General features: G+C 28.8%; 2 protein-coding genes across 2 annotated transcripts; one reads left to right on the forward strand and one right to left on the reverse strand.

Moving 5' to 3' along the window:
* The first annotated feature begins 2,747 nt into the window (after window positions 1-2,747).
* LOC100162687 (probable ATP-dependent RNA helicase DDX56) lies at window positions 2,748-8,308 on the forward strand. The gene is made up of 9 exons (XM_001947967.4): window positions 2,748-2,964; window positions 3,084-3,245; window positions 3,347-3,484; window positions 5,876-6,063; window positions 6,145-6,405; window positions 6,462-6,638; window positions 6,715-6,856; window positions 6,922-7,164; window positions 7,243-8,308. Exons 1-9 carry the CDS (start codon window positions 2,911-2,913, stop codon window positions 7,516-7,518), a joined length of 1,641 nt encoding a protein of 546 aa, XP_001948002.2. The 5' UTR covers window positions 2,748-2,910; the 3' UTR covers window positions 7,519-8,308.
* Window positions 8,309-11,611: 3,303 nt separating this feature from the next.
* On the reverse strand, window positions 11,612-12,430 carry LOC103309321. Its single transcript, XM_008184483.1, has one exon. It carries the CDS (start codon window positions 12,428-12,430, stop codon window positions 11,612-11,614), a length of 819 nt encoding a protein of 272 aa, XP_008182705.1.
* Between the last annotated feature and the right edge of the window lie 234 nt (window positions 12,431-12,664).

Raw genomic sequence — 12,664 nt, forward strand, 5'->3', positions numbered from 1 at the left:
TATATATTTATATATTTATCATTGGAACTAGGAAAGTATATTGTCGATTTATTAGCAACTAATAATTCCATAAAAGTATTTATGGAGTCACGCCGATCGACCCATCTTGTTAGACAAAGTAATTTTAATTAAGTAATCTGTGATCTAGGACAAACACGTTTTATAGAATCTAAGTATGTAACATTACGTTTTGTCATTTTAGGTATAGGCATTTAAAAAATACGCATGCCTAATTTTTGTATGGTGCCAGACGTCAGTACAGTTTTGTATAGATTTAAATGTTAAATGTGTCAGATATTGCTAGATATAAACATCTAGTCTGGTGCCATTTACTCACCAAAAAGTCATATTATAATAATTTATAATTTATATCATAGTAATTTTTAGTATTAATTTAATCTATTCTGTGGTATTAAAATTTTAAAGTTATATAGCTGCCTTAAAGTAGTTACGTCATGTTTCATATCTACATATAAAAAACTATAAATATAATATAAAAGTTAAACAAATGCTGTGGACTGTGATATGGTTTTAGGCCAGGGGGGTTGAACCTCTACCCCCCCACAGGTACGCAACTGTACAGATGTAACGTGATGACTTATGTGGTACTTATTTTTAACAGTTAGATAAATGGTCCAAATAGTACGGACAAATATGAACCATGATTTTACTTAAATACAATGAGTTTGTTGGTTGTTTGTTTATCCTATTAATTACTTAATTGTTTAATGGGGATTAACTTTGAATTATAAAATATTATAATTTATAATATAATTTTTGTCATAGGGTTACCACTTGCTCTACAGAGGTAATGGCATTTTTGGAGTCAATCAAATGGTTTCTTCAGTAATCATTTAATAATTTCTTCTTAAATATGAAATATACAATTAAAATATTTTACAAGCCATAATATTCTCAGAACTATTACATACTTAATATTAAACATTGTATTAATGTTTTCATTATTTGATCTTAAGAATTTAACTATATTAATTTGAACTTATGAGTAGATTTTTAGTGTATCTGACACTGTCTTGTATTAATCATACAATTAAGTTACAACTTAATCTGCTAAAAATGTGTTATATCTAATACTAGGTAGATAGTAGGTACTAAGTATGCTGCTATTTATTTATTTTTATTATTCCTATATTTTACACAAACTAGTAAAGCATAAGTGTAATAATAAAATTTATTTGTTTCACATGCTATAATTTATTCCCCTCAGACTTCAAAGTTATTTTTCTAATACATTAAAAATATATTTTGGATCTTGACTACCGTTTCAATGGTCTCCCGTTGTGCGTTGAATTTTTTTCTGCAGTATGGTCAAAGATTCTTTGCCTGTATAGGAATAAGGAGTACAATTTTTTAAATTATATTTTGATTTGGTTTTAGATTTCAAAAATAAGTATATTTAAAAATAAGCATGTTAGATTTTAAAACATTTATTTAACGCATTACGGTGGTTGAGTATTTCAATTATTACCTACCTGTAAAAACTAATTTCTGATTTCATATTGTATACATTTATAGTATATTAATTTATGTAATTTTAGTTAAGTAGGTGGCGGATATCTTATAAATTGTATAATTTTATATTAACCCATATTTAATCGACTATAGTTTAAGTATGTAGGTATTGCATTTTAAGAGGATGTCAGCGCATTTGTTTACTCGTTTTAGCCTACGCGCCACATAGAAAAAACGCATGCGCCCAAAATTATTTTTTTAATGTATTTATGATTGTATAGAGCAAAATCACCCATTACAAAATTCTTTAATACAATTTTTGAAGTCAATAATCGATTAATTCCGATATTAATATTATTATTATTATTAAAATATTTCCGCTAAACAAGGTAATATTTAATTAAATTTACAACATTTTTATTTTTAAAGTCTAATATAATATAGTCAAATACCTAATAATAAAATATAAAATGAATGTCAAACAATCAAAAATATTATTCTTTAAAGTTTTTAAAAAAGTTTACTCTCATATTGCTCGAAAATCTAAAATTATTTTATGTCAAACGTGGATTTGAGTGAGAAGACAAAAATTGCGTGTCAATTTAAAAGTTTAATTTTATATAATTTGATACTTTAACATGTCTTATGTGACATACAAATTGATTATGCATACGGATATAAGGGTTTTTTGAAGGTAGTTTGACAGATTTTTTCTAACCTTAGTTAATTCTTAACTCGCAACTTGTGTCAGTGCTATGCCATGAGTTAAAATTTAATACTTATCTGATTATTTTTTCAAATCAAGCGCCAAAAACTTAATTCATTTTGATAAGGTGACTTTTTGTCGACATTTTTACGATAATGATACCGTAATTATACGGTTGGTAGTGTGGTACGATGGTTTTATGTCGAGTGGCATTTTGTCGCATTTTGAGGATGGTTGTTTTGCCAAATGATTTTTTGTCGTTATCTCGTGGCTTTGTGTCGGGTAGTTATTTGTCGAGTGGCTTTTTGACGGTTCATAACAATACGATTTTCGCACACAAATTTAAGGTTGGCAGTGCGGTACGATGGTTTTTTGTCGAGTGGCATTTTGTCCAATTTTGATAATGGTCTTTTGTCGAATGGTCTTTTGTCGTTATCGCGTGGCTTTATGTCGTGTGATCGTTTGTCGGGTGCACGGCTATAGATAGTACTATCTTTAATCGTGGTCGGGTGACTTTTTGGCGTGCATTCGTGCAAGTGTGCTACGCACTTAGATCATATACTATCATATACTATCTACGCAGCATGCTGTTCCGTATTACTATAATCACAGAAAAATACTATAATACGAGTGATAGCCGGTAGGAATACATTGTAGGAGCGTTCTATCACGTGCTTGTTTCGTCTCCACTCTGCATAATTATTGTTTTCATAATTTAATTTTAAATTAAAATGGAATCTCATATTAATTTTCACGAAATGAATATTGACGATCGAATACTTAAAGTGGGTATAATACACTTCACTAATATAATATTTTCTGCCTACTTTTATCGATGGATTTGTTTTAAATCTATTCCAAACTTACAAAAATGATTTTATTTTAACTTATTATTTCACAACAGGCAATTGCGAACCAAGGATGGACAGAACCCACACTGGTTCAAGAACATGGTATCCCGCTCCTGTTGGAAGGCAAAGATATGTTGGTGAGGGCTAGAACCGGATCTGGAAAAACTGCAGCATTTGTTATACCTGTAATACAAAAAATATTAGAATTCAAAGATGTAAGAAAATGATTTATTGTCAATAGTTAGGTATTAATTATTTTTCAATTGTCATAAGTTCATAAATGATAATTACAATTGTATAACTACAAATGTTTTAGATAAATGCTGATACTTATTGTACACAAGCATTAATACTAGCTCCAAGTAAAGAACTATGTAACCAGATTTTTAAGAATATACTTCAGTTAACTATCAAATGTTCAAGAGATGTAAAATGTGTCGATATATCTGATCAAGTTAGTATTCTTACAATTGAAAAGTAAAGTTGAATTTCTAATTATATTTTTATATTACAATTTATTATTTCTTATAACCAAATAACGGCATAAGTCTAGTTTAGCGCCCACGCGAATTTTTCGATTTTTTTTTCAGAAACCTATGTATTTCGACGAGTTTAAAACGATGGTGTAAAAATTAATTTGCGGAAATGATTATTTTGGAAGTTACAGCCTTCCAAAGTTTGCGATTTTACGTTTATACGCATGCGCGCAACACTACTATAAGCGCCGCGACGAGTGCCGCAAAACTTGTTATCACTGCACATACTATACAACATAACATACCCCGTGACCTACTTGGGGAGGTGTTGCATAGCAAATCGGGGGATATTTTCGTTTTTAATTGTCTGAGCGAGTGACCCCGCTCGGTGACTCGGTGCAACAAAAATGCAATTTTCTTAACCCTGTGACCCACTTGGGGAGGTATTGCATCGAAAATCGGGTGATAAATTATTATTGCACCATTGTTTTAAACAGGTTAGAAACGTAAGTACAAAAAAAATAACAAAAATGGTCCTCCGTGCGGCATTATAGTACCTATTGCTGCGCGCATGCGTATAAACGTAAAATCGCAAACTTTGGAAGGCTGTAATTTCCAAAATAATCATTTCCGCAAATTAATTTTTACACCATCGTTTTAAACTCGTCAAAATACATAGGTTTCCAAGAAAAAAAATCGAAAAATTCGAGTGGGCGCTAAACTAGACTTGTTCCCAAATAACTTTACAATTTGACAATCTGCGTATGATTGGCTAAACATTTTGGCCTGGGAAATTACAGTTTTACAGGCTCGCCCAATATATTATAATAATTAATAATAATTTGCATAAACATCAATTTTTAGGGATTATCTTATTTATAATTTAATATTTTAACTTGTGAGTACGTAACTTTTTTTATGATCTCCCAAATTACCAACAAGATTCACTTTCTTACCAGACAAGATGCTAAAATAGAAAATTTAAGCATTTTTACTGCTTCAAAAAAAGATGAGACACCATTTTTTTAAAAAAAACATCATAAAATCAACATGTTCAGAACATTAAACATCAAAACAAATTTTATAAAAATGTTTACAGTTTAAAATAAAATATAAATTAACTCTTATATTATATTACTTAGTGCAGCCAAAATGACATCCAAAATCGTGATATTAGTATATAACAATAAACAATGTTCACGCACAGTTAAGTATTATCAAATTATTTGATAATTTGTTGATTTGAGTATTAATTTAGTATGTGACCTACAGGACCGATAATAAATTTAAAAACAGTCAAATTAAAAATCATAAAAGTATGTTAATGATTATTTAATTAATTAGTAATACAAATATAAAATAGTACAGGATTACATTTAATAATGTCAAAATCAGTCAAACAAAATATCAGTTTAAAAAAAATGTATAAATACACATTGAATAACAGCAATGTCAAAATTATTCAAAAATTAACATTTTAAAGTATAAACTAATCGTATTTTATTTTTAAATAATTATTATCAATATACTTTTTGTATATTACTTAAAAATTTAAAAAATGTATCGTACCTGTTAAAAGATTGGTATTTGTACATTGCCCGTACATAATATAGATAATAGTCTTGGTAGGTCACATACTATACTCTATTCAACTTGAGAGTACAATGGGAGGCCGATGAGAACACGTCATGTTCGCGCATGGCTCCTCTCTACTGATACACAGCGACAGTGGCAGTAATAATGACACCGTACACGTCGCTGATCGGTAACAATCGTTTCCCAACGTACAATGGAAGCGTACAATTGTTTCCGAATGATCAATTATGGGGGTCCGGCAACATACAGCAATCAGTAGCATATGGGCAAATCAGTCCACTCTTAACTTGAATAGAGTATAAACTCGATTTTTCACTTGGGTAGGTCACATACTAAACAAATACCATAATTTGTAACTGAAGTACATCAGCCCAAAATTTTAATATAACCGTAACCAGTAAATTTACCGGTAACGGTGGACCAATCCGCTTAATCGTTGCTGAAAACTATAAATTATAAAAAAAAAGGGTAAGTCTCTCTGCTGTGTAGTAGTTGTCAAGTATATTGAGTAGGTAACTGTAATGGATATGTTCAATTTAAATTTAGTGATAAATTTACTGTCATATGACAGTTCTGAGCAGAGACAATTTGTCTGCAGTCAGCATTAGAGACACCAGCCTATAATTCTAAGGATATTTTATTTGAAGCATTTTTACTTTTCCAAAAATTGATGACACTCAAATAAAAAAAGATTAAAAAATAGTTGTAAAACTAATATTTATTCATTGCTCTATTAAGAATCTAAAATATAAACAAACTTTTAACTTATTTAGATTGATATGAAAGAACAACAACCTTTATTAAATATACCGCCTGATGTTATTGTGGCTACACCAGCTAGAGCATTGCTTCATTTACAAGGAAAAAACATGACACTTAAAAAACTTCAAACACTTGTGGTCGATGAAGCAGATTTGGTATTCTCATTTGGCTTTGAAGAGGAAATTAAAGAAGTTATCAAGTGAGTTAAATCAAAATTTCAAATATTTATAAGTACTACTTTAAATTTTGAATGATTGAATACATTCCTGATATGCTATAGATTTTTACCAAAAACATATCAAGCTGTATTGGCTAGTGCAACATTATCAGAAGATGTTATGGCATTAAAAAAACTACTTCTACGAAATGCTGTCATATTAAAACTGCAAGAACCAGATTTGGCTCCATTATCACAATTAACTCATTACAAGTTGAATGCTGAAGAAGAAGATAAAGCTGTAATTTTATACTGTATTTTTAAGTTAAAGCTTGTGAAAGGAAAAACTATAGTATTTGTTAATTCTGTAGATAAATGCTACAAGTAAGTATACTTTCTAATTTTCATGAAGCTCATCTATAATAATTTTTTTTTGTTAGGTTAAAATTATTTTTGGAACAATTTGGTGTTCATACCTGTGTATTAAACTCTGAACTTCCGGCCAGTTGCCGGTGTCATACAATAAATCAATTCAACGATAATATATATGATATAATACTTGCATCTGATGAAAAATTTTTAGATGAAGAACATGAAATAACTTCAACTAGTACAAAGTAAATAAAAAATCAATTTTTTCAATTTTTTTTCTTACGGTAAAATAGTTGCATATATTTGTAATTTTTATTTTAGTAAACGTAAACATGATAAAGAATTTAGTATAGCAAGAGGAATAGATTTTCAATTTGTGTCAATTGTTATTAATTTTGATTTTCCACAAGATATTTATTCCTACATACACAGAGTTGGTCGTACAGCAAGAGGAAAAAATAAAGTAAGAAGGTTCTTTTTTGATACATAATTTTCTAAAATGATAAATTTCTTATATTATTTGCTTAGGGAACAGCCATATCTTTTTTAAATATTAAAGAACTAAATTTATTAAAAGATGTCGAAGATTACATAAAACAAGGTATTTCAGAAGAAAATGACATATTCCAAGATTTTAATTTTAAATTAGAAGAAGTTGAGGGATTTAGATACCGAGCTAAAGATGCTTGGCGAGCTGTCACTAAAATTGCTGTTAGAGAAGCTCGACTAAAAGAAATCAAATCTGAAATGTTAAATTCGAAAAAATTAAAAGTAATACCATGATATTATTTTAATATAATCTAATACTGTTAAGTTTATCTAAATTTTAATTGTACATTGTTTATATAGCGATATTTCCAAGAAAATCCCCGTGATTTATTGTCTTTGAGGCATGACAAAGCTTTACATACAGTGAAATTACAAGATCATATGTCAGATGTTCCCGATTACATGGTGCCTACTTCATTAAAAGAATATATAAAAACACAAGAAGAAGAAGATAAAGGGATTAAAAAAAAGGATAAAGCATATTATAAGAAAAAACAAGTTGGATATAAGAAATATCATGCGAAAAAAACCAATCCTCTTGTTGGAATGGAATATACTGGATTGAAGAAAATGTAAACAAACTGTAGTATTTAATGTTGTTTTAATTACTTTAATGTATTGTTTTACTATTTATTTTTATAGAGTAATAAAATCACTATCAATACATTTATACTTTTATAAAACATATCTTATTATGGATTTGTTATTATCTGGGCTCGTAAGTTCATGCATCTACGTGTTTTTTCTGCCATATAGGAAAACATGCTAACTGAGATACAAATCGTTTCATAACAATAGTAATAATAATGTAAAATTTAATAGTGCATGTTTATGCATGTTTTGGGTGTAAAGGCATATTTGGCATATAGTCCATCTTTTAGTTGGTAGCGCATATTATTTCATACAACAATTTCTTAGATAAATATTTGAAAAGTTTCTTGGTTCTTATTTAGTTTCCCGTTTAAAAAATTAGTGTGTTTAGATTTATTTTTATTCTCGTGTGATTACCTACCTAGTATTTTTTTTTTTTGTACATACCAATTTAGATTATGTGCGTTTTACGTAGTACCGCGGAATCAATGTTCTCGCTACCACTAGCATCCTCTGCCGTAAAACGTCCGACGTCAAAACGAAATCTGTACAGGCATGTACATGTGTGCAATGCTTCTCAACAACCAGATTCTATTTAATTGTAGGTGCTGGATAAGGGTATACACAAATTAGACAAAAAAATGACTATCTGATTAAGATTGATAAAGATGACAAAGGTATTTGAATTACATAAGTATAAGTTTTATTTTTTGTTTTATTAATTTTGGTTAGTAAATGTATAACAATTAAAAGGAATAAAATACTTTTAAAAGGATATATTCTTATAATTTTAAAATTTGCTCATGATTTTTTTCATAATGCATATTTTGAGTGCATAATTTAAAAATGTTAGGACATATAAATGCATATTTTTGAACTTTTTAGTGCACGGATATGTCATATATGCATTTTTTAGTGTACAAACTTACGAGTGCTGGTTATTATATATCATAGACCTAATACTGGCTAATAGTCGTCACATCATTCAGGTGTTTGTTATTTGCACTATTTGCATACTTGTACTTTATGCATTTATTTTGTTTTGTTTCTTCTAATCATATACAGAGCATAGGAAACAATACCCAGAATACCGTGTAGGTACAGAACTCTTAATGTTCAATATATCTGATAATTTTAAAATAATTAAATGTTTTCGATTTTACCTAAAACATTACATGCTTGAATTTGATACAAAAGTAAATCATTTTTGAACTAAAATGAAATGCATTTAAATAATTTAATACAAAATTACCTAAAAAAAAATGTATGTGTAATGTTTTTGGTAAAATCGAAAACATTTAATTATTTTAAAATTTCCAAAAGCTGTAACTCATTCAATTTTAGGTTTAGAACTATGGTCAACGGATCAAAATTACTTAGAATAAAATAATCTATCCATATCCGGTGACAAAAATAGGTGTTGAAATTTAAAAAAAAAAAATTTGTATTGCGCATGCGCATACTACAAGAGTTAAAAATTTGAAATTTGTCCTTAAATGTGTACTTCAGTACCCCTTAGCTATTGCAGCAAACCGTATTTCAATCTAAGATTATCGGGCTGAGATATTTAGTGGTACATTTAAAACGGGACACACTGTATAGTACCTACAGGCACGGATCCAGAGCAAAGATCTTGGGGAGGGGGGGGGGCAACAATTTTTTTACAACACAAATACAATTATAATAAAATATACTTTATTCTTAATTTAAAAATGTTGTCATAATAGTAGGTATCTACGTATTCAATGTGATAAATAAATTATTGATTATTTAATATATAAAGCGACAATGTGAAAAATAGTTTAGATTTTGTTTATTTAATATATAATATTTATATTTATAAAAAAATATGTCTGGGGGGCATGGGCCCCTAGCTCCCCCCCTGAATACCCACTATAGTTTATAAACAATAATGTAAAATAGAAACGATACGTCTAGTTATAAATTAATATAGGTAGACTAGCTGAATAAAAAAAAATTCGATTAATTAACACCTTTTGTGTATAATTCGCTGTGCATATGAGAGCAAAATTATATTATATTTTAACTTTTAGCCATCCCGCATGGCATTGCCCGTGAGACTCGCGTATGGTTATGTGAACGGTAGCTATATTATCAGGTAGGCAATCTACCTGTGGTAATTTACGGACACAGCAAAGTGGGTGATAAAATAAAGCTTATATATTACCTACTATATTAGTATATCTTTGTAGTTGAATAAAATGTTTATACAGAGTACCTTAAATAGTACCTATTGAAGTCATACTTGAATCATAGATAGAATCATCCCGAATTTTCAGGAGTATTTAATATTTATATATTAATATATTTTGGGGGTTTTTATTTTAATTTATTTCATTTAATTTTTTCGGATAAATCGGCCATCGGCGTAATTGTACCTAGCTTTGTGAAATAATTCGTATAGGTATATAACCTGCAACCAAATGCAACCATTAATAGACAAAAAAAAGTTTCAATTTCCACCGTGAATTTTAAGATCCCTGCCCTGTTTGACCACTTCTTAATATATGAATATCAGAAAATCCTTTCTTATTGCACATCTAAATCATTAGTAACCACTATTCCATATTATTATATCAAGTACGTACGTTTTGTATTTTAAAACCAATATTGTATATTTAAATTAGATACCGCTCGATAGATAGAATCATTAATGTTTTCTTACAACCCCTTAATTTCTCTTTTAGGGGTCGAATTTCCAAAAATCATTTCTTAGCGGACGCCTACATCATAATAGCTATCTGTATGCCAAATTTCAGCTCGATCCGTCCAATGGTTTGAGCTGTGCGTTGATAGATCAGTCAGTCGGCTTCCTGTTTTATAATATTTTGTTTTATATATACAGATACGGAATTTGATGATCATGCCTACAAAGTTATAGGTACTAAATTACTAACTAGTAGGTAACCACTAATCTAAAGTATTTTTTGGTCACTCTTCCATCGATAACTCCAGCCACAGTAGCCGTGGCCTGTGACGTAGGTTACCTACCTATATAAATTGACATACCATTAGCTAGCGGAACTGTGCTGTGGAACTGTGGAAGTTTTACCCGTTAATAACACATTAACACCAGATCATTTAAAATATTTCTAAATAATGCCTATCTATATTTGACAATATAAATTATAATATACACATATAATGCTATAATATATAAGTATATAAAATACCTATCATGGCTAGTGGCTACACATAATTATCTAGTTTCAAGTTTCAGGTGTTCTATATTTCTAGCTATAGTGATAGTCTGTAAGTTACATAATGTATACCTAACTATACATTCAATTTTATTAAAACTTATCTGGTACAATTCAGTTATTTATCCAGTTCTTAGAAAAACTGCAATCTGAATTAGCGGATTCAGATTTATAATGCTTATTTAGTGACACGTTTAACAGGACTAATTTACGATAATCAGCGTTGAAACAATTGGGTAATAAATTAAAAATTAATATATGCTAATATCATAAAACAAGAGCAATTACATTTAACTATGCAATGTTATTGATTTTAGAGAGAAAAAATTACGATGATCTTATTAATGTTTTACTCGCATAATAACACGCGGTTAAATCGTTAAAATCTCCTAAGAAATGAATTCAAAAAAATAATTTTTATTTTATTTACTATTCGACAATACGATTATTATATACCACATGAGTTCAGGGCCGTCCCGAACTAAGATTCATGGGGGGTGTATATCTATCAATTTTCCGATTCAAAAAATTTTTTTCTCGCTTCGCTCGAATGAAACTCTACACATTGTTATCAATTTACAAAATCATTTTTTTTCTTATCATTTCATACTTCATGTTTTTGAATTTTATTTATAAATATATAATGAATACCAGATAAAAGATTTTATTATAAAAAAAGATATGTACAATATACTCATGATGGGTAGGTATTCAAATACAAATATTTTAATACATATTAACTATATATATAAAACATAAAATAATTCTTATTAAATCTTATTAAAATTAACCTTGTAAACAAAAATCATAATAATATAAAACTATACTAATATATATACTTTGAAAATAATTAACAGTTAAATTTGTATTCTACGTTCTTTTAAATTTGACCATTGTTGTGCTAATTTGTTAATATTCAATTGGTCTACAATATCTTTCTCTATTCCTAATATTACTAAGGAATTTAACCGGTCATCATTCATTGTCAATCTAAGAAATGTTTTCACTAATTTTAATTTACTGAATGTCCTCTCATTTGAGGCAACAGTCACTGGAGAAGTTAACGCCAAACGACATAATAAATTAGCACACGGTAAAATATGTTTGACTTCTTCAGACTTTTCCATTAAGGATTCAAAATTTTTTGAATCATCTTGTAACATGTTAAATAAAATCTCTAGTTGAGTTTGGACTAAATCTAGATCTTTTAGATTAGAGCCTGTACTATCTACTGGAAATAAAGAGAGAGAATTTGTAATATTTTCAAGAGTAATATTTGATTTATCTAAAGGTAGTGAAAATAATTGGAACAATGGCTGAACAGAAGAAATACATTGTTTTAAGTTGCTATTTGATAATGTGATCAGTGTATCAAGAACTAATTTAAATTCTCTTCGGTAAAATAAATGTATAGTAAATTCAACCTCAGTTGATGGTCTTGAGTCAATTCGTTTTGGACATAGTCTTCTACGATGATGTGTTTTAAAATAACTTTCAGGGTTTGTTCCAAGTAAGGTTGCAAAAGATAAAGCGCTGTCAATTAAATTATTTATAGCTTGATCATCAGATTTTATCTCAGTCATCATTTTCATAGTACTATCAATTAAAGCTATAGCATCAATTATACATAAATGTTTAGTTTCAAGAGTTTCAGTAAGACATTTTAATTTGTACATAATATTTTTCATAAAAACTATAGAGACAATAAAATCAAATGAGAGTAATTGTTTTTGAAGGCCAAGTGCTTTGGATCTTGTTAATTTGTCAAAATGTCCGTTATCGGTACATATTTCATCAAGACTTTTTAGCTGTACCTAAACCAGTCTTATCGGTTCCTTTAGAAATCTCTAAAAGTCGTTCAACAGCCTTACCTTGATTATTGACATACCTTGTACATACAGCTAAACGAT

Source organism: Acyrthosiphon pisum, chromosome A1, assembly GCF_005508785.2.
Source record: "Acyrthosiphon pisum isolate AL4f chromosome A1, pea_aphid_22Mar2018_4r6ur, whole genome shotgun sequence".
In the NCBI taxonomy this organism is placed as follows: domain Eukaryota; kingdom Metazoa; phylum Arthropoda; class Insecta; order Hemiptera; family Aphididae; genus Acyrthosiphon; species Acyrthosiphon pisum.

Excerpts from the sequence above, each read along its gene's own strand:
- LOC100162687 (XM_001947967.4), top strand. The coding sequence starts at position 2,911 with ATGGAATCTCATATTAATTTTCACGAAATGAATATTGACGATCGAATA. Across the intron at positions 6,857-6,921 it reads CAGCAAGAGGAAAAAATAAA|GGAACAGCCATATCTTTTTT; the intron begins GTAAGAAGGTTC and ends TTATTTGCTTAG. Across the intron at positions 7,165-7,242 it reads TAAATTCGAAAAAATTAAAA|CGATATTTCCAAGAAAATCC; the intron begins GTAATACCATGA and ends TTGTTTATATAG.
- LOC103309321 (XM_008184483.1), bottom strand. The coding sequence starts at position 12,430 with ATGTACAAATTAAAATGTCTTACTGAAACTCTTGAAACTAAACATTTA.